This window comes from Lampetra planeri, chromosome 13 (genome assembly GCF_965212315.1).
Source record: "Lampetra planeri chromosome 13, kcLamPlan1.2.h2, whole genome shotgun sequence".
NCBI classification, from domain to species: domain Eukaryota; kingdom Metazoa; phylum Chordata; class Hyperoartia; order Petromyzontiformes; family Petromyzontidae; genus Lampetra; species Lampetra planeri.
The window spans coordinates 8,310,080-8,329,318 of NC_136119.1; the positions used below are offsets into that span (position 1 = coordinate 8,310,080).

General features: G+C 40.2%; 1 protein-coding gene across 1 annotated transcript in view; it reads left to right on the plus strand.

Annotated features, from left to right (window-relative positions):
* ADGRV1 (adhesion G protein-coupled receptor V1) overlaps positions 1 to 18,464 on the plus strand; it is a 103,127-nt gene extending 84,663 nt beyond the window's left edge. Inside the window, exons 77-91 of the mRNA XM_078600104.1 lie at positions 525 to 696; positions 1,010 to 1,252; positions 3,360 to 3,776; positions 5,582 to 5,766; positions 6,456 to 6,693; positions 7,655 to 7,794; positions 8,293 to 8,453; positions 9,427 to 9,527; positions 10,454 to 10,570; positions 11,715 to 11,893; positions 12,735 to 12,892; positions 13,269 to 13,390; positions 13,747 to 13,938; positions 15,934 to 16,111; positions 17,272 to 18,464. Coding sequence (XP_078456230.1) covers positions 525 to 696; positions 1,010 to 1,252; positions 3,360 to 3,776; positions 5,582 to 5,766; positions 6,456 to 6,693; positions 7,655 to 7,794; positions 8,293 to 8,453; positions 9,427 to 9,527; positions 10,454 to 10,570; positions 11,715 to 11,893; positions 12,735 to 12,892; positions 13,269 to 13,390; positions 13,747 to 13,938; positions 15,934 to 16,111; positions 17,272 to 17,390 — 2,722 coding nt within the window. The 3' untranslated portion in view covers positions 17,391 to 18,464. The remainder of the gene's footprint in view (positions 1 to 524; positions 697 to 1,009; positions 1,253 to 3,359; positions 3,777 to 5,581; positions 5,767 to 6,455; positions 6,694 to 7,654; positions 7,795 to 8,292; positions 8,454 to 9,426; positions 9,528 to 10,453; positions 10,571 to 11,714; positions 11,894 to 12,734; positions 12,893 to 13,268; positions 13,391 to 13,746; positions 13,939 to 15,933; positions 16,112 to 17,271) is intronic.
* Positions 18,465 to 19,239: the final 775 nt, after the last annotated feature.

Sequence of the window (19,239 nt, forward strand, 5' to 3'; positions counted from 1 at the left end):
TGGGTGGGGGGGGGTGTTAATCACAGACGCTGTGGACAGGCACCTGTAAGCACTGTGGTTCTTCATGTGTGGTCAGTGTTACATTTGATGTTTATTACTTTATTTTAAAATTTTAATTTGTATTTATCGAGTGAAAAGGTTGTTCAGAGTGGAACATTTGGGGCTGAACACATAATTCAGCTTGTAACATGGGACTCAATGGCAAAACGACGATCATGTAACAATTTTTTCGCTTAACGAGCAATTTTCGGGTCCCGTATCTTGCTCGTTAAGCGAGACACGCCTGCATTAAATGAGTGCTTGGTGCCTGGTGCGGCGTATAAACATCAGCACTGGGAAGACAAAAGGTAGCTCGTTGGGCATGGAGCTGGCAATACCACCTCCATGTGCACCACACCTACCTTAATCGGTGCTTGCTGGCATAAATTGCCCCAACCAGTGCACATGGTTATGTCGTCAGGTGTTTGGTCTCTGCGTGTTTGTGCTGTTGAATGATGCTTTCACGTGTTTTGTGTCGACAACAGGGTCTTTGATGATGTACGTGTGGCCTGGAGGGCGACCTTTGACAAGGACACAGTGCAGTTACACAGAGAGGGTGTGAGCCTTGAGAAGGAGCTGGAGGCGGTGACTGGGGAGACGGTGTGTCAAGCGGGACATTTCAGCTGTCCAATTCGTGTGGGCCTCAGGCCTGATAAGGTATCCATTTTAACAGTAATGTTAATGCACTAAGATGCGGGTTAATGACGCTCATGGTGATTAATATACGTAAACAAATATGTCGTCGTTATAAAGAAAATTAAACGTGATTATTAATTTACGGCGATCAGTAGTGTTGATATATGCGTGGGCTTTTACATACTCTTAAAAAGGTTAAACGTATCGACGTTTGATTATTTTTAAAGCGATGCGATTGTCACAAGACGCTGCGACATTAAACTTTTCGTTGGCAATAGCCGTTGCACCCTGCGGTGCATGCGTAAACCGCAATTAATCCACGGTTGTCTTCAAGGTGCCCGAAATCCAAGCTTGGTTCCTGCTTGAGATCTACTGGGTTGGTGAGGGTGCGGCGATCAACAGCACGAACCGTTTTGCCAACGTGACCGTGGAGAGCAGTGATCACCCTCATGGCCTCGTCCTCTTCGCCGTGGGCTCCAGGCTGATGGTCACGCACCAGAAGTCCAGCATCGTCACCTTGCGTGTCGTGCGCGAATACGGCATCTCCACGCCCGTCGCCGTGCACTATAGGATTCTGGTACGAGGCTGCCCATTATCATGATGATCATCATCGTCGTCATCATCATTATTGCCATCATCCGTTTGAGAATCCACTGCTAGTTAAGGCCTCCCAACTTGGATTGCCGCACTTCTCATCTTACAGTCAGGCTTGTTCCCAAGCAGACCTTCTTATTCAGGTTATGATTGAAAAAAACACATTTGGAAATTGTCTAAAATCTAATTATATTGGGGTTTTTTGCAAATAAAATGCATCTATTCAATGCCAATTAATTGTGACCAGACTTGAACAAATTACTCGAGATACTGGTATGGCAGCAAGAGTAGTTTATGCAAATGTTGTCGCAAGAGGTAACACTTTTCACTTACTATGCGCGATGAATGCATGAATGATACTTCATCGACTTGGTTGATCATATTTATGTTTACAATTTGTAAAATTTTATCCAAATTTATGTTTTCCCAATGCATCATCAGAATGAGTGTTCATTCAGAACTCTTAGAGGCCAGTGCAGGGCACCCTCCACATTAGAGAATGGCTCATGCAAGGATATATCACAATGTATTCACAGATCCCTTCAACTGACCTCTGATATATACACCAGGGGTGCTGTGCTTACCCACATTCTCTGCCACAGAGAAACAAATTTCAGACTGGCAGTAAAACCAACATTTTTCATTTTCAAGGGTGGAATTTTGTCAAATTAAGTCAAAAAACAAATTGTATGTCACGTGTTTTTTGTGTGCAGTCATCAGTGACGAGGTTGAGACCATTAACTCGCTGCACTTGAGAACTCGGATCATGATTTGCTATCCGGATTGGAACTCGGGGTCTCAGCAGTTCTCAGATATATTTTAACTTGGGCAGGACACATTAAGATTAGGGATAATAGCCGATGGACAATTAAAATGTTCATGTTTTATTTATAAAATATTTGTTTTCCTTATAACCGAATGAATTTAAAATGCTAGTGTCTAAAATTACATGATAGCTTTCATGAATTTAGAAAAATGTAACTGAACTTTATTCGTTCAATGAAAACCTTTTAAGATGTTGTCTTCTCTGGATTGTGTTTTACCTTTTTCCCAATCATGAGTCCGTAGTATAGCCCCTTCTGTTGTCTTTGTGTCATTACAGGGTAGTCGCAATAGCCACTGTGTATGTATGTTGAACTTGATAATTGGTTTTTTACCCTTCTATCTGGCAACAAAACTGACACCTTTTTTTACAAGGAGTCATGTTTGCATAGACCACAATACCTGCAGTCATAATGCAAACAAAAAACATAACTCTGATAATGTATGCACTGTCCTTGAAGTTGTCATCTGGTCCAACCCATGTGAGACTAGGCTCTAAGGAAAGCTGTCTCGGGTGTGGACCAATCAACTTCAAGGACTGCATACATTATCCGACTTATGTTTTTTGTTTGCATTATGACTGCTGGTATTGTGGTCTATGCAAACATGACTCCTTGTAAAAAAGGTGTCAGTTTTGTTGCCAGATAGAAGGGTAAAAAACCAATTATCATATTTTTTACTGGCAAATGAGGTTCCAATGGTGTATATGTTGAACTTCTTTCACACGGAGGTAGCCAACCATGCTAGTTAGAGGTTTGTAATTAAATGTATTAATAAGAGCAAGTGTACAGATAAATATTTATATTCTATCATGACGCATATGGTGCCAGACATTTCACGACATGTCTAGACTTTTAATTATATTCTAAAAATATTTTATTATAATTTTCTTCCCTGTTATATATTTTTTTACTCAAAATGAAAGAAAAAAATCAGTCCAACTTTAAAGTGTTATTGATTCAAATAACACGTTTTCGTCTTTAAATGTCATGAATGTGAAAATCTGATTAACCTAATTTTGTCATACATTTATGCTGCTCAACTTTTTGTTGAAGATAAATACAGGAAAAGTTATGAAAATTAACAAATTAAAATATATACTGCATGCATTGTAATGATTACAGTCCTTTGTCAATCCACCTTAGGATGAAGGCCTCCCCATACTATGATGGTTCGAGGGGTTATTTGACAATACTTCACCACGCTGGTCAGTTAGGTTGTATGTATTTTCAAATTAAAATTCTATAATTGTTTTTTTTTTCCTGCAGGAGCTGCGTCGTGCAGAGATGGAGATGGGCGGCGTGATGATTTACCCAGCTATTGCAGACCAAGATTTTGTTCCATCTGAGGGGCATCTGGAATTCCAGCCAGGCCAGCGTGAGGTGTCCCTCGACATCACACTCACGCCCGAGAGTGCATCTCCCAATCCCGTCCCCAAGCGCTTCCAAGTGCTGCTGAGCTCCCCGACAGGGGGCGTGGGCCTGGACGAGAGCTACAACCTGGCCAATGTCACCGTCGTGACGGACGCAGACACCCAGTTCTACTGGAGTCTCCTGGATCCTCTTCAGCAGCCTGTGGAGGAGGCTACCATCAAGCGCATCCTGCAGACTCTGGAAAGCAAAGTGGGGCAGGAGCAAGAGGCCTCACCCGAGCAGCTCAGCGCCTGCCTGCAGGTGCTGCATCAGGTATGGAATCGCCTGGTGAACTGAGCGCAATGGGTTCGTTTACCTGCTTGGATTTTTCAGAGAAAAAAAATCACGTTGTGTAACACAGATGAATGTGAGCTCCGTTAGTTAGAATGGTATATAGGCTGAGGGCTTAGGGGTATCCTATGGGCAGATTAATTGCTGTCTGGTAAAACAGAAAAGACCGTCAGGAAGATGATGGTCATTTAAAATGAATTAAACGTCTGACTGAGAGGTTGATTAATCAGAACTTAATAATTAATTGGAAGGGAAGGACCAGAGGAGTGAGTGGGGGAGTTTTGTGGATAACAGGAATATGTTTTCAGCTCTTTGATGTGATTTCTGACTTATCACACGTAACTTGGTGTGATGTCCTGACATTTCGCACCAAACACTTCCCAGCATGCAATCTCGAACACTTGGAGAAAAAAGTCACACATCAATACAACCCTAAAAGACATAATAAAGATAGCACAATGGTGTTAGCATTGATGGAGACCTTGGAAGAAGAGATCTGAGATGGCTGGCAAGCTGTATGGGAGGGAGGCAGAGGCTTGGAGAGAATGTGTGGAAAGATGTGTTGTGAAAGAGCTACGGAGGTAGGGTTGGACACACCTGGATGGCGACTGATGGGAGTCACAGCAAATGTTTTCGAACATCACAAGGCTGTTAAACATTGTTATTGATAATTAAATACAAATGGAGCTCTTCATTGTTGACATTGTTTCGCGGAGGGTCTGCTGAGACGTGAAATTCTACAGCGGCGGTAATGAAAAGAGATCGTAAAGCAATAATACATATCACACCACCCTGAGGGCCATCTTACAGCGACCTGCAACAGCTGAAATGTCGATCGTCGGCATGGAACTAACAAACGTGTATGCTCTCCAATGTGTTTTCGGGTTGTCCTGTGTATTATTCCAATGTGTTTTCGCGTTGTCCTGTGTATTATACCAATGTATTTTCTGATTGTACTGTGTATTATTCCAATGTGTTTTCGCGTTGTCCTGTGTATTATTCCAATGTGTTTTCGCGTTGTCCTGTGTATTATTCCAATGTGTTTTCGCGTTGTCCTGTGTATTATTCCAATGTGTTTTTGCGTTGTCCTGTGTATTATTCCAATGTGTTTTCGCGTTGTCCTGTGTATTATTCCAATGTGTTTTCGCGTTGTCCTGTGTATTATTCCAATGTGTTTTCGCGTTGTCCTGTGTATTATTCCAATGTGTTTTTGCGTTGTCCTGTGTATTATTCCAATGTGTTTTCGCGTTGTACTGTGTATTATTCCAATGTGTTTTCGCGTTGTCCTGTGTATTATTCCAATGTGTTTTCGCGTTGTCCTGTGTATTATTCCAATGTGTTTTCGCGTTGTCCTGTGTATTATTCCAATGTGTTTTCGCGTTGTCCTGTGTATTATTCCAATGTGTTTTCGTGTTGTCCTGTGTATTATTCCAATGTGTTTTCGCGTTGTCCTGTGTATTATTCCAATGTGTTTTCACGTTGTCCAGGTGTATTATTCCAATGTGTTTTCGCGTTGTCCTGTGTATTATTACCCATGGTGTCTGGAATTTTGCTCCACGTACTGGGAGTTTCTTCCATTAAATTCCTGAAGTAGCTCCCAGCAGATCGAGTGAAACGTTAGACATCTTTGCCGAACGGCATAGGCTAAGACAAACACGGGCTAGAGAGCTTACACATCACGCCTATGCAAATGTGTAAAAAACAAAATCAATATTGTAGAAGGTGCAGTAAGGCAACGAGTGTAAAACATCTGCAATGGCTGCTCTGTTTATTGTCCCCTTCGGTAGATAATTAGTGAAGGAGAGAAGCGAGCTCTCAATGAGTCGATTAATAAGGTGATCTACAACATCTTGTGTCACCTGGTGGACCCAGGCCGGCTCGATACGCGTGGATATACGCTTCTTGGGGAGGTGACGGAACGTTTTGCCTTCTCCCTGCTTACAGGCACCCAATGCGACTCTGCCCCAATCAGGTAAACCATTCATTTGGACAGCATGGTCTCTTAATTCATCCTTTTTTGGTTTCTATTGGAATGTATTTATACCTTAAGTTTAATCCACTATTGAGAAAATGAACGTTATGGGTGTCACAGATGTTTGTTTATAATATTAATATATATATGAACAATTGACGTTCGAATAATAGGTGCGTATTTGTGTTAATTCTGGTTTGGATTTTTGTGCAGGGTGTTATACCAATTAGTCCAGGTGATTACAATGAAGCCACAGAAGCAATCTTTAACTACCATGGATTAACTGTCATGTGAGATGCCCTCTAGAATTGCACAGCCAAATCTACATTTATTGTTTTCTTTGTGATTTAATGCACACTTTAGATTTCCCATGGTGGCATCTATGTAAAATCCCAACAGGGTTATTCAAGAGTAAAATTTACACCATTCTTTGTTAGGCGAGAAGTAGTGCAGTGCTCGGCACACTGGTACGAACCCAGTGAAATGTGTGCAACCCCTGACCATGGCTAACATCAGCGGCGAATTATATCTAAACCGATCTTGGGGCCCTCATTCACCAACGCTCATCGACACAGAATGGGGAGTCTGTGATCCAGCAGTGCATTGACAAATGGCTCTATATAATTAAATACAAATGTATTTTTCTTTTTGTGAAACTAACCATGGGCATTTCCCTTTGCACACAACAGAGGCAAGACCATGCTGGATTCATGTGGACGTCTGATGGTGCTGTCTGCCCGTTGGTACCCTCAACAAATAAATGGACATCACTTTGTGGGCCGAGCCGCAGATTCCTTGGCTCTGCCAGAGCGACTGCTGCCCGTGACTGGCTCTAACCTGCAGGAGTGTTATGATGTTCTCTTCGTTGAGTACCGGAGCCAGCAGTGGTACCAACCAAAAGACCAGCCATCTGTGATGGCAGGCACGGTGAGGGTGGCGTTTGTGTTTGAAGAAAAAAGTATGAAGAATTCCTGTATATTTGTAACGATGTGAAATAAAGTTAATGGTATATTTTGAAGTTAATGGTATATAAAGTATTTCTACGTGACTTTACCGAAAGAGCCAAAGAGTAATTCCTGGAGTTACGAAAGCTCCAAATCAAGTTTGGTATATTTAGTTTTGTAAAGGATGTCTTAATTCACATTTTGGATCCCTGATCATAAAAATACATTGAATTAATGCCATACACATTATGTTGAGCCATATGCTGTTCCAAGCCAACACATTTGCTGTATGTGTCTGTAATGATTTGATAAAATGATGATCTGTAGATCAAATATACACACGGTTCATGTCAAGGGATCATAAACTACTTTTGCCTTGAGGCAACCAGCTGGACTGCTGTTATTGATACTGGTTTGTATTTACGCTGCATTGTGTTCAGCATTTTGTAACGCGGATATGATTTCTGAGCTTTGGTAAAAAAAAAAATGTCATTTCCAATTAAAATGTTTTATTGGGATATAATTGACAACCAGGATAAGCAAGGTACATCACTTACTGACTGACCCCACCCAAGGAAGTGCTTTCTAAAAATACATTTGACAGCTGTGGTGGATGAGGGATATTTATCATGAATATGACTGCAGTCTTTACGTGGTTGCAGTGAGCAGCACCCTACTCGTTATCCCTGCTGTGGTGATTCTACTTTTTGCAAGCTTTTTTTATGGTTAAAATGCACTCTAATTTCTTGTTAGAGGGGCCAAATGGGGTTTTACGTTTGTTCAGTTCTCACTTATAACCAGTAAGTTACATTGAGCAAGTAAAATGGCCTCTTATGGGCCTTTCATTGAAGTAATTTGGTCTCACTTAGCCATTGGCAATTTTTTGTCTTGTGCAAGGTTGTATGGAGTTTAATTCATAACCTGTGCCACGTACGTGCATTCAGGTATTGTCGGTTGGCGTGAAGGGCATCCCACCAAGGCCACTTACACAGGAAGGAGAAGTCACGTACAGGATACACGCCACAGACAGAAGGGTGGTGCCACATAAGTCTGCTTGTCTTCTCTGGAACCCTGCTGATGAGGGGTACAAAAAATGCATGACTTCCACTCAAAAAAAATCCCCAAATATTAACGAGTTTTAATCAGAGCAATGCAATTAAACATCACCGTGGGTATCATTTACCGAGCCAGATGTATACGTGTCAACATAGCTTTATTTGCACAGGAGGTATGCATTCACTACTTGGGATTTGACTTGGTTTGTGTTATATGTATTTCAGGGAAATGTTCCAATTTTTAGGATAAAATTCTGACAAATGTTTTATTGTGGATTTATCTGAAATTATGATGTCACGGTAAATGGCGTCACATGTTACATCACTTTTGGGATTTCCCACCAAAAGTAGTGTCACTTGATATCGAGTGACATTGTTAGCACGAAGTTACGTTAAATTATACGCAATGTCAGTGATCCGAAAATCTTTAAGAAATTGTTCTTTAAAAAATGAAAACCTGTAATTTTTTTATCCAAAACCCATCCTTCACCATATATATAGAAATCTTGTGTGTCATCTGTCCACAGTTGGTTGGTGGACAGCAAATACTGCCGGGTTGTAGAAGACTCTTTCAACTTTGTTGAATGCGCCTGTTCTCACATGTCGACATATGCCGTTTATGGTAAAACGGACAACCTGGCTTCATACAACATAGCGGTCTACATATCCTGTATCATATGCATGACTGGTAAGGCACCGTACATGAATCCCCTCCTGTGTATGGCAAGCACACTTCAATTATTTTTGTTATAACAACAAAAATACCAAATGGGCAAGCAGCTAAACGACAATACATATTAAGATGAAGTAGTAGCTGAAAAATCACAGAATAGATTGTACTCCCTATCTTTAGCATAGCTATGTTTCGTTCCAAAAGTAAGCGAGAGTTATTATTTAACAGCTTCTGTCAGTTGGTCATTTTTCATGTGTAAATGCTTGGGAGTTAATTTTACGGTTTGTTACAAAAATCTGATGAAATAGAGGTCTCAATATGAACTTCGCACATTGTGTGTTTTCTGTGTAAACAAACCTCCCTCCCCCCAAATAAAAGTACCCCATTATTATGAAGTCCAATAGACCTGCGCAGAACGATGGACGCATGTGCTGGTGAGAATAAAAATCACATCTGCTTTAAACAAATAAACAAAGTGGCGAGAATAGTTGAGCATTGAATGCATCAATTATGTCTTCGTGCACTTGCGTGTGGCTATTACTGTGGGTGGGCTGCCTGCCGCGATCCACGGTCGCCCGTTCCATCTCCCGGGCCACAGCAGTCGACAGAACGGTGCAAAGTCTCCGAAATCTCTGCCACCTCCGTTCGCCCGGCAGTAGAAACGGTGTTTGCCGCGGTTCGCCAGATCAGCACGTCGTGCGCGGTGGGATAAAGAGTTGAGATGTTTTCCGTGGAATACTGTTAAATGAGTAAAAATAAAAAATGATTTATTCTCATTCTACACGACACCTGGCCAGTGTGGAAGCGCAGGTAAAATACCCTTTGGCGAGGCTCTCTGTAGTGAAGGCTCCCTCTCGTGAAGGCCCTTTTGTCAGCTGTGATGTAAGCAAGAAATTGCAGCGCTGTCCCTTGAACCTGTACTTTATACACAATCATGCGAATGCACACGTGGTTTTGACAGCTGGTGTGTGTGTGTACTTGTGATCAGGCCTAGCACTGGCGCTCCTTGCACATCTTCTCTGCTCCCGTCTCTCCATGTTTGCAGCCAAGCTGCTCATGCACATGCTGTTTGCATGCTTTGCCACGCAGGTAATTTGGTGGCTTAATCGCCTGAAACATTGATTTCTTTTGTGTCTGTACAAATGAACGCTATATTCTTGGTGGGTGTAATCCTCCATGAATCGTAACAGTCTTGCAAGTGTTCTGCGAATAACTTTGGCGAGAGCAAATGCACTGGCCCGACTCTGAAATGTATTTTGTTACTTCATGCAGTCTCATTGTCGCTGTTTCATTATTTCAGATGTCTTTTTTTATCAGTTCTAAATGTTTTCGTTTATGCCTCGGTTTGTCAGAGCTTGGATGACTGCATTAATGTTTCACTGAGTCAAATGCCCTTGTATAGTCTACAAAGGTGAATTGTAATGGTATTTACCATTTATTTGTCTTTTCCAGAAATTGATTGATAGTATGTAGGTGGTCAAAAGTAGGAACCCCTTTTCTAAATGTGGCTTGCTCAAGTGGTTGGTGAGAGTGGTTGCTGAAGACATTTATTGAAGCTGCCTGTTTTATTGTTGCAACAAAAATGAATCATTCCCATTATTTTGAATCAAAATGCTAAATACTCCTATCGTGTATTTTCTAAATTAAATATGGCACACTAAGATCTGGACTCAACGTGATTAGATACACATCTCTCCATTGATATTGACATGATTCACTATTTGGAGCAATATTATTTATATAAAACATAAATATATAGTTATCCAAGCGTAGTAGCATAAAAAAAATGATACACCATGCTTCACGTCATGAGAAGTGCTTTTCTTTTCACGACGTAGAACATCTCTGCAGAGCTAACATACGGTGGGGCAAATTCTCCTTGGCATGTTTACCTTAATGATGGGTAATTGAAAAGGGCTTTTATGACCAACACGGCGGGGTGCACATGTGACAGGCTGTCATGCTCACCACTGACTGCACTAATGCTACCGATTAACATTTGTGTCCGCCATCAGGTGGTCTTTCTAATCGCCGCCTATGTAAGTGGCCAGGTGTCAGACGAGAGCTGTTTTGCGATGGGACTGATCGTGCACTACTTCTTCTTGGCGCAGTTCACCTGGATACTGGTGCAGGTAAGTGTCAGCCTCGGGTAAAGTCGACACTTCACGGGAATTGCATTGTAATTCATAAGGACTCTGTGCTTCCAATTTCACGTGAAATCTGCTGCTTTGGCACAACGTTTTTAATTATATATCACAATGATTTTAGAAAAAGTAACGTGTACCAACCGTTGCAATTTTTTTACATTTTATCTTATTTTTTGATACAAATTAACAAAAAGGAGTGTTATTAACATCGCATTGCTTCGTCATACTGCAGTGCAATGCATTCAAATGTTTGCAGAGTATTTCAAAATACAAAACGTTAGATTCCTTTCATATTTTAAATGTATAAGTGACTTAGACTTTACTTTATAAAACACATCAAATAATTGTTTTGGGGTATTATTGAGAACTAAATAAGCACTTCATGAGGATTTAATTGTTTTTATGCAGGGGCATTGAATTTGAATTTGCCTGGATAATCCAGGGAATAAAAACCTGGATTGTGAATCAGATGTTATATAAAACGATGTTTACAAGTGCTGCTTGCTGAATGTATAGTCTAAATTACAACAAATTGATTTGACTCTTTTCATATTATCTAGTCCATGAATGCATGAAGATGAAATAAAACCCTGTCAAGAGTTCTTGCACATTTGGAATTAACTACATTTTGTGCAAATCCAGTTGTCATTGTGCTCACTCTACATGTGCTCCATTTACTATGGGCAAATCTTAATAGATACAGATTTCTTCACAGGGGTCTACTACAAATTTAGCTATAAAGACACTGCAAATGCACATTGTTTGCGACTGAGCAGATTTTTTTTGTTACCAACAAACCTCAAAATCAATGTTCAAGTGGAGGTCTTTATGACATCTGCAAAGCTGTATGCCACCTGACAATGGCAAAAATGCAAATTTCGGCAGCCTAATTTTTCACAACCATACAAAGTGCCGCTTGCCCTATGCGTTTGGGTGCCATTGGGTTGAATTCATAAACATGCACAAAGCATTCATTTTAATTCACACTGATTGTATTCAATACAGAAACCCCCCCTAAAATGCTCACATTGAAATATTAAACCCATTGTTTCAGGATGTTTATTATTACCCATATTAACTTATTCTTACTTGATATTGTTTCACCTTCCCCGTTCCCCATTGCTTTTAGTCCATCAATCTGTGGCAGGTGCTGGTGCTGAATGACGAACACACGGACCGGCGTTTCCCGCTCTTTGTAATCCTGGGTTGGGGGCTGCCCGTGGCCTTGCTCGTCCTGTTGGTGATTGTCCTCTTGGCTGCACTCGGCTGGGAGTCACGAAACGTTTACGGCGCCATTCATGGTGATCTGTAAGTCCACCCAGCGCAAGCAATGCCTCGAAATTACTACGAGGTCACAATTGAGAAAATTGGTAAATTAAATCATTTTTCAAAAGGATAAAGGGTGTATTATTTGCAGTACTTTATTCAATTCTATCACTGAATTGTGTCTGTTTTTTTTTTTTGGGGGGGGGGGGGGGGATTTAATTATCAGAACTGTCAGTGTACCGTTGAAAAGGACAATTTTTTACGTGTGTATTTCCTTAATGTAATTGACAAAAGAGCATTGCTCTAAATATATTCACCTGCAAAGCAACTGAAAGCCATTAAAATATCTTACGTTTCACAATTTATTACTTAGAAAATAGGACGTGTAATATGAGGATACATGAATAACATTTCTCAAATCAAATGAAAGAGGAACCATAAATGCAAATAAATATTTATCCTTTTTGTACCATGATGAATTATTTTAATTAAAAGGATTTGAGAATGTCTCATTACTTGTGTTATGCCCTATGTTATTAGATAGAAAATCGACTATGAATCTATTTCATAGTAAACAGGATTGTTTACATATAAACCAGGGGTGCTGCCATGGTGTGATGGTTATCACACTGGCCACTGCAATCCTGAGGTCACTGGTTGGGTCTTTCTGGCATGGCAAAAAGTCTGACCAGTGTGGAAGAGTAGGCCCAACATTACCTTCGAGTGGGGCTTTCTAGAGCTCCCTCTTGTGGACTCCCTGCTGCCAGCAGACGCAAAAGCAAGCAATGCAGGGCGACACTTTTACTATTGCCATTTACAAATAACAACCCCTTTGACGGACGTGTTTTGTGTTGTGTCATGGGCTGTGCTTATTGCTCTGTAGCTGCTTTGTCCGTGAGCAGTACGTGGCGCTGGTGTCGGCCGTACTTGGACCGCTCGTGTGCCTGCTGGCTTCAACTGTCACCCTCCTGCATGCCTACCAGCTGGCTGAGCAGTGGCGCAGCTACGATGACGTCTTCAGGGGCAAGCCCAACTCCTCAGGTGGGGCCACGTGCAGGACGAAGTCAACGAGACTTAACGAGCCCTAGTCACACTTTTGGTTGGTTATTAATACGTAGATAAATTGATTATGTGGTGGGTGAATATATAGCTGGAGCACAAACATCCTTATGTCATCAAAATAAATTATGACAATAATGGTTACTTTTGAATGGGCACATACAATGGGTTGCACATGTTAGGAGCCTTTCACATGCATTTGATAAACAAAAATGTTTTTCTTAACCCTATTCAAACCATATTATTGGTCTGGTGACAACTGAAATATTATGACATATTCCACTGTGCACACATTGCTTATCAAGCATTTCTACGTTTGACATTGTACATGTATGTTTCTGTGTGTGTGTTTTCCCAGAGGTCCCACTTATCCTGTACTTGTTTGTGCTAATCACATTGAGCTGGCTCTGGGGAGGACTGCACTTGGCATATCGGAGACTGTGGATGCTTATTCTGTTTGTGATCTGCAATAGTCTGCAGGTAGGTTTTTTTTTTATTCTATATTTTCTGCTCTATTAGACCCTTGTTTATCCACATTTTTTATTCTGATTTGTCAGTTTTTTATTGCAACAAAGTCTGAGAGATAAAAGAGCATGTGCTGCTTTTAATCAATATACAGCAACCATGCAGAAACTGCAATTGTTTGTATTTCCTATTGATATTGAAAGTCATTGGTGGACTCGTGGTGCAATAGCTAGAGCACGGCATATGAACCTGCTAACCCGAGTTCGATTCCACAGTTGGTTTTCCAAACTTATTTTACATCAAGCGTTTCACTGCAAAATGTGTTGCAGTTATCACAATGCAATTTTGGAAATGTGCCACTGCCATTCCAGGGCCTGTACACGCTGGTGGTCTATGCAGTGCTGCGGAATCAGCTGTGCTGGCCAGTGAAAACCAGCTACAATTTAAATGCAAGCAGAGAGGCGTCTGGGAGGGCAACTCACCCCTTACCTGGCAGTACGTATCCTGAGGACATTGGAGACATCAACAAAAGCACCCAGAACCTCATCACTGCCCTAGAGGAGGTAATAACCTGTCCACAACAACCACTCTTCCTTGCACCATAAGTCATTACTTTATTACACTGTAATTTAATAATAATGCCCTTTATCTAGGAAAGCCTGAGATGTTCTTTTTCAGGAAGGCCCTGGAATGGGCTGTATGACCATTTCCATTATATTTAGTATTTGGCAAGTGGATGAAACCAGAGTAAATCTGGAGTAACCCCATGGATGCGAGTGAATAAAACTCAAAAATTCTCACAAATGGATTAAATCCAATTCTGTACTTTCTTAAGATAGTATTGGGCTCCTGCATTGTACATGTAAAATGTAAACAAGGGTTATCAGTGCAGTATATAATTTGTACAATTTGAGGTTACTTCAGATATTGTGTCTCTAGCACTTGGTTCTGACAGCAACTGAAAATAAGATGGATTGAAATGTAGCAACATGGAAATAGAACCTATTAAAAATAAAATAACATTTTGCTTGGAAGCAGTGGGTGATTAGCATTATATATTAGAATGATGGCTTCCTCAGGAAAGCCTCACTGACACTCATGATTGTGTTTCAGGAGGGTCTAGCCAAGTTTTCGCAGGAGGGGGTGTGGGGATGATTGCTGTGTATAATCCCAATTGAGTAATTTGCTGGTAATTTTTCAAATTTGGCAAATGCGGACCATGACGCCAGCAGACAATGGCCTACTATTGTGAATGTCATCCACTGCGAAGCAGACGGTGTGTATTTTATGGTTAATACACCTACTGTCACGGGATCCCGTGGTGGCGAGATGTTATCTACCTCGATTGGTATGCAGGAGATCGTGGGTTCAATCGAACCCTGACGTCTGTATGTGTTGTTTGGAGTTTGCGTGTTCTCACCCCGTGGTCGCGTGGATTTCCACCAGTTCCTCCAGTTTGGTTCACCACTTTTAGAAACATGTATTCAGATTATGTGACTACACATTTCATAAACCACTTCGGTGAGTTTTGTGTGGCCAGGTCGCCTATGAAAAAGAGCAAATAGATCACTGAGCTTTTCCAGAATGTGATTCACAATTTTGCCTATGGCTACTGGATTTTCTTTTGCAATTTAGTGAAAAAATTACATTTGTTTATTGTGGTGGAATATACAAATGTATTAATAACCTGGCTTGTTTATTTTAAGTGTGGCTTTAGACAGGAAACAATATCAGCTGAGATTTAATTGTATTTAAATGTGAATACAATAGTTGTAAGACAGTTTCACACGTAGGCTTTCGCGACCAATGTCATCCAGAATACAGGTTTTTTTTGGGTTAGATGATGTAAATATACGTGTCGTTAAAGTCGTCACCACTCTACACAGCCAATTAGTAAGGTTTGTCATGTTAACAGAACATGCCAATTCGTTACTAGTACAGCACACCGGTGTGTTGGAGAGCAAAGCGACAGTACTCAGATTGTAAATGTTGTGCCTTTGTTCTCCAACACACCGATGTGCTGTACTGGTAATGAATTGGCATGTTTTGTTTACATAACAAACTTTACTAGTTGGCTGTGTCAGGTGGTGGCGGGTTTAACGACACATTTATATATTTACGCGGTCTAACCCATAGTTGTAAGACACTGCTTATAGTGGGGTGCCGCGGTGGTGAGATGTTAACTACCTTGCCTGGTATACAGGAGGTCCCCTGTATATTTGGAGTTTGCATGTTCTCCCTGTAATCACGTGGTTTTTATTCCGGGTCCTCCAGTTTTTACCTCCACATTTAAAAACACGCGTTTAGAGTATTTGGCCGTTAGAAATTTCCAAGTAATAGGCCGCTTCGTTGAGCTATCATTTATGGCTACATTGCTTCTGAAAAAGAGCTATATAGCTCAGTGGGCCTTACTTGGTAATGTAAAATAAATTGTTACATAGTTACATTGCACGGAGTTAAACGTCAAGTGGTATTTTATGAAAACATGCGTGAAATCTGTGCACAGCCTTGTGATTCAGTGGTGCTCAGTTGACTGTGCCTTTTGAATTCTGCTCAAGACCCAAGTGGACTGGCCTGGCCACTCCGTACGCCAAGCGAGCCGTGCCCAAAGCCTTCCCAAGCAGAGCCCTCAAAGGGGCCTCCGCTACGACCCCACGTACGCGTACGTCAACAACGGACTGCTTCCAGACGAAGACTCGCAGGACTTTGATGACCTAATTTTTGCACTCAAAGCAGGTGAGTCTACCGAGAGAGCCATTTCAGGGGTGAATGAATTAACCGGCAGGTGTAAGGCTGCGACGTTTGCTGTGACAGTAAAACAAGGGTTCACTCAGCAGCTCCCCACTTACTTATGCAGGGAAATTCTGGTAGTGAATGTTACACTACAATTACATGAATCGCTTTTCTCTTATGTGAAAAAAAGACTTCAAAGAATGAAATCTGAGAAATTGAATTGAGCGCATTGGCAACCATTAAATGGTAACAGATATGCGTTGCGCATATGTAAATGTTTACATTTGCATAATTATTGTAAGGTCCATGGAAGCTGAGACGTGGCGGTCTCTGCCTGGTCATAGTAAACAGGAGTCAATGGGGACCCTCGGTAACATGAGCACCCAATGTGCCTCTTTTCACCTCTCCCAGGTCTCACCATGCATACATCAAGAGTATTGTGTTGACCTTACATGACCATGAATACATAACTGTTTGGTGTATCGAGGTTATTTCTGAAATGATAATAAAATCCTGGGGCATAAGCATAACATATTTTGCTTTACAAAGAGTAAATATACGGCCACCTGTGACTGATTTATGCTCATTCATTGCACATAGACAATAATATAATGTGATGAAAAATTGTATGATAACATGTCTTCATTATAAAACATATTTTCTAGTAGTGTGTTTATTTTTCATTTATTTACTTTTGTTGGTTATATTTTACGTGGAACATTCAACAATGCACGGATGTTGTACGATATTGTTGTGATACAGTATTTGCATGTTTAAAATAAAATGTATCAAACTATTACGTACATGTAATTTTGTGAAAAAATTTTGACATAATTCTAATGGAAGGATTGTATTCATACCATTAACACTTGAAAATTTTGTATTAGAATGATAGATTAAGCAATTATGTTTGATAAGATATTTTTCTCTACAATGTATAACTGAAGTTATGTTCCAAAGAGCTATTGAAAATATGCCAAGAATCATCTAAATAATTTATTGGGAATTCATAATATTTATAACCGGTGTTTATCACATCCCAGTGTAAATCATTTAACGTTTTCAAGAGATTATCCCATTTAATTGATTAACTAGCGATGTCATTTGCTGCAATGTCCTTTGATAAATTTATTTTGATGTTCATTTCATTTTTGTTTATTCAGGCGCTGGACTGAGTGTGAGTGAGGATGGCTCCTACAGAGACAGCCATGATGACGGGAGCATAACGAACTCCCAAATCGTGGAACTGAAACGGATTCCAATAGCAGACACCCACTTGTAACGCAGCTTGCGGTTTCGAGACACTCTTTACTGAGAACAATAGCTGAGTAAGTATAACTCATTAGTGTAATTTTATATTTTCTTTTCAAAGTATATCGATAGAAGATAAGATTTTCACCCACAAAACCTGTTTGTCTGTGGAAAGACCAGCTGGTTAATGATGTTGTTTTGCTTTTGACATACACAACATAGATCATTTAATAACAAGTAATTAACAATGCGGTGTTGGTTGTGTGTGCGCAATTTAGATGCAGGAATGAAAGGGGTGGTGTTTTGTTGTTTCTACATTTGATATTATTATGTGCATTAGAATTAGTTTTTTTTACCCAGAACTATGCTCCAAATTAGGCACATTTAAATTAGTATGCCTTTTTAAAGCTAGTAACAGTATTTTATTGTTAATTTTGTTTTCTTCTTTGGTGCAGCGATAAGTGATATATTCGAATAGCAGGACATTTTTGTAGTAAATTTACGTAGGTCCTGTAAAAGTGTATCCATATTTATTCCAATTGGCCTCATTAAACAGCAATAACTGCATGAGTTTCCGAAGCAGTACGACTAAACAAAGTTGCTTTTATATTAATATATGTGAAAATATATGGCACTATGTATGGTATATATTTAAATTAATAAGGTAAGACCACATTTTAATTAATAATACAAACATAGAATGTTCATTGGAAGCATTGTTACCATGCAGTTATCATCCAACATTTATATAAGGTACTACGTAACATGCTGAAATAACCATCTTTTTGCTTGACTGAAAACAGTAGTAAATGATTTTTTTGGATGGGAGGTGGACCAATATACGCGTTACATGACGAAAGACTTATAATGAATTAAAGGAAACTGTACATGTTTACTTAATGTCATTTTGCCAAGGTTATGTTTATTTCCTTCAACATGAAATACACATCTATGAGTGAATTTAGCATTCTTGTAGAATGTTGTTTGCGCTCTTGTAACACCACTTAAGCTTCAGCTGCTGACCTGCCATTATAATGTACTGTAGTAGTCAGTCTTCATTGTACTCACCACTGTCTTCAAGTAATAATAAAGGAACTGTTTATAACTCTGATTATTGAATCGGCGCATCATTATCATTGTGGAATGGATGAGAATATATGTCTGGCACGGCGAAGCAACATTTTCTGAAGCCTTTGTTTGCTACAGTTTGCAGTTCATCAAAAGTTGCTTTACGAATAGTTTTGTGGTTCATAACTAGAGGAATTTCATCTCATGGCAACCGCACTGCGCAAGTCTCTGCTGTTGTTGGTACGTTGTGTACAACTAAACTTACAAACTTGGTTTGCAATACAAAGTGAACCGACTTGGGAAAGAAAATGTTTTAGCTCAGGCATATTGACTTAGGAATAACTTTGTGGTTAGATGTGGTATATTTGTTCGTATTATTTGAGCGTTCATCGAGGTTAATGTATTTTATAGGTCAACATGACACAAAATAATGACATCCACGGTTTAGTTTAGCGCTGTGGTGGCGAGATGTTAACTCCCTCACCTGTTATGCAGGAGGTCGTGGGTTCGATCCAAACTCTGACGCCTGCTGTATATTTGGTGTTTGCATCTTTGTCTGCGCGTGGATTTTTCTCCGGGTCACCCAGTTTTTCTCTCCACATTTGGCTGCTATACATTTCCACGTGATAAGCCACTTCGTTGAGCTATCATTTGTGGCCAGACTGCTTTTGAAAAAGAGATATATAGCTTAGTGGGCCTTGGTAAAATAGAAATACTTTAGTAGGATGATGGTTGGTTGTTTCTTGATTAATTTTCTTCGAATTTAAGTGATCTCAATTATTACATTGGATTTAAATGTTCGAGTATGCAAC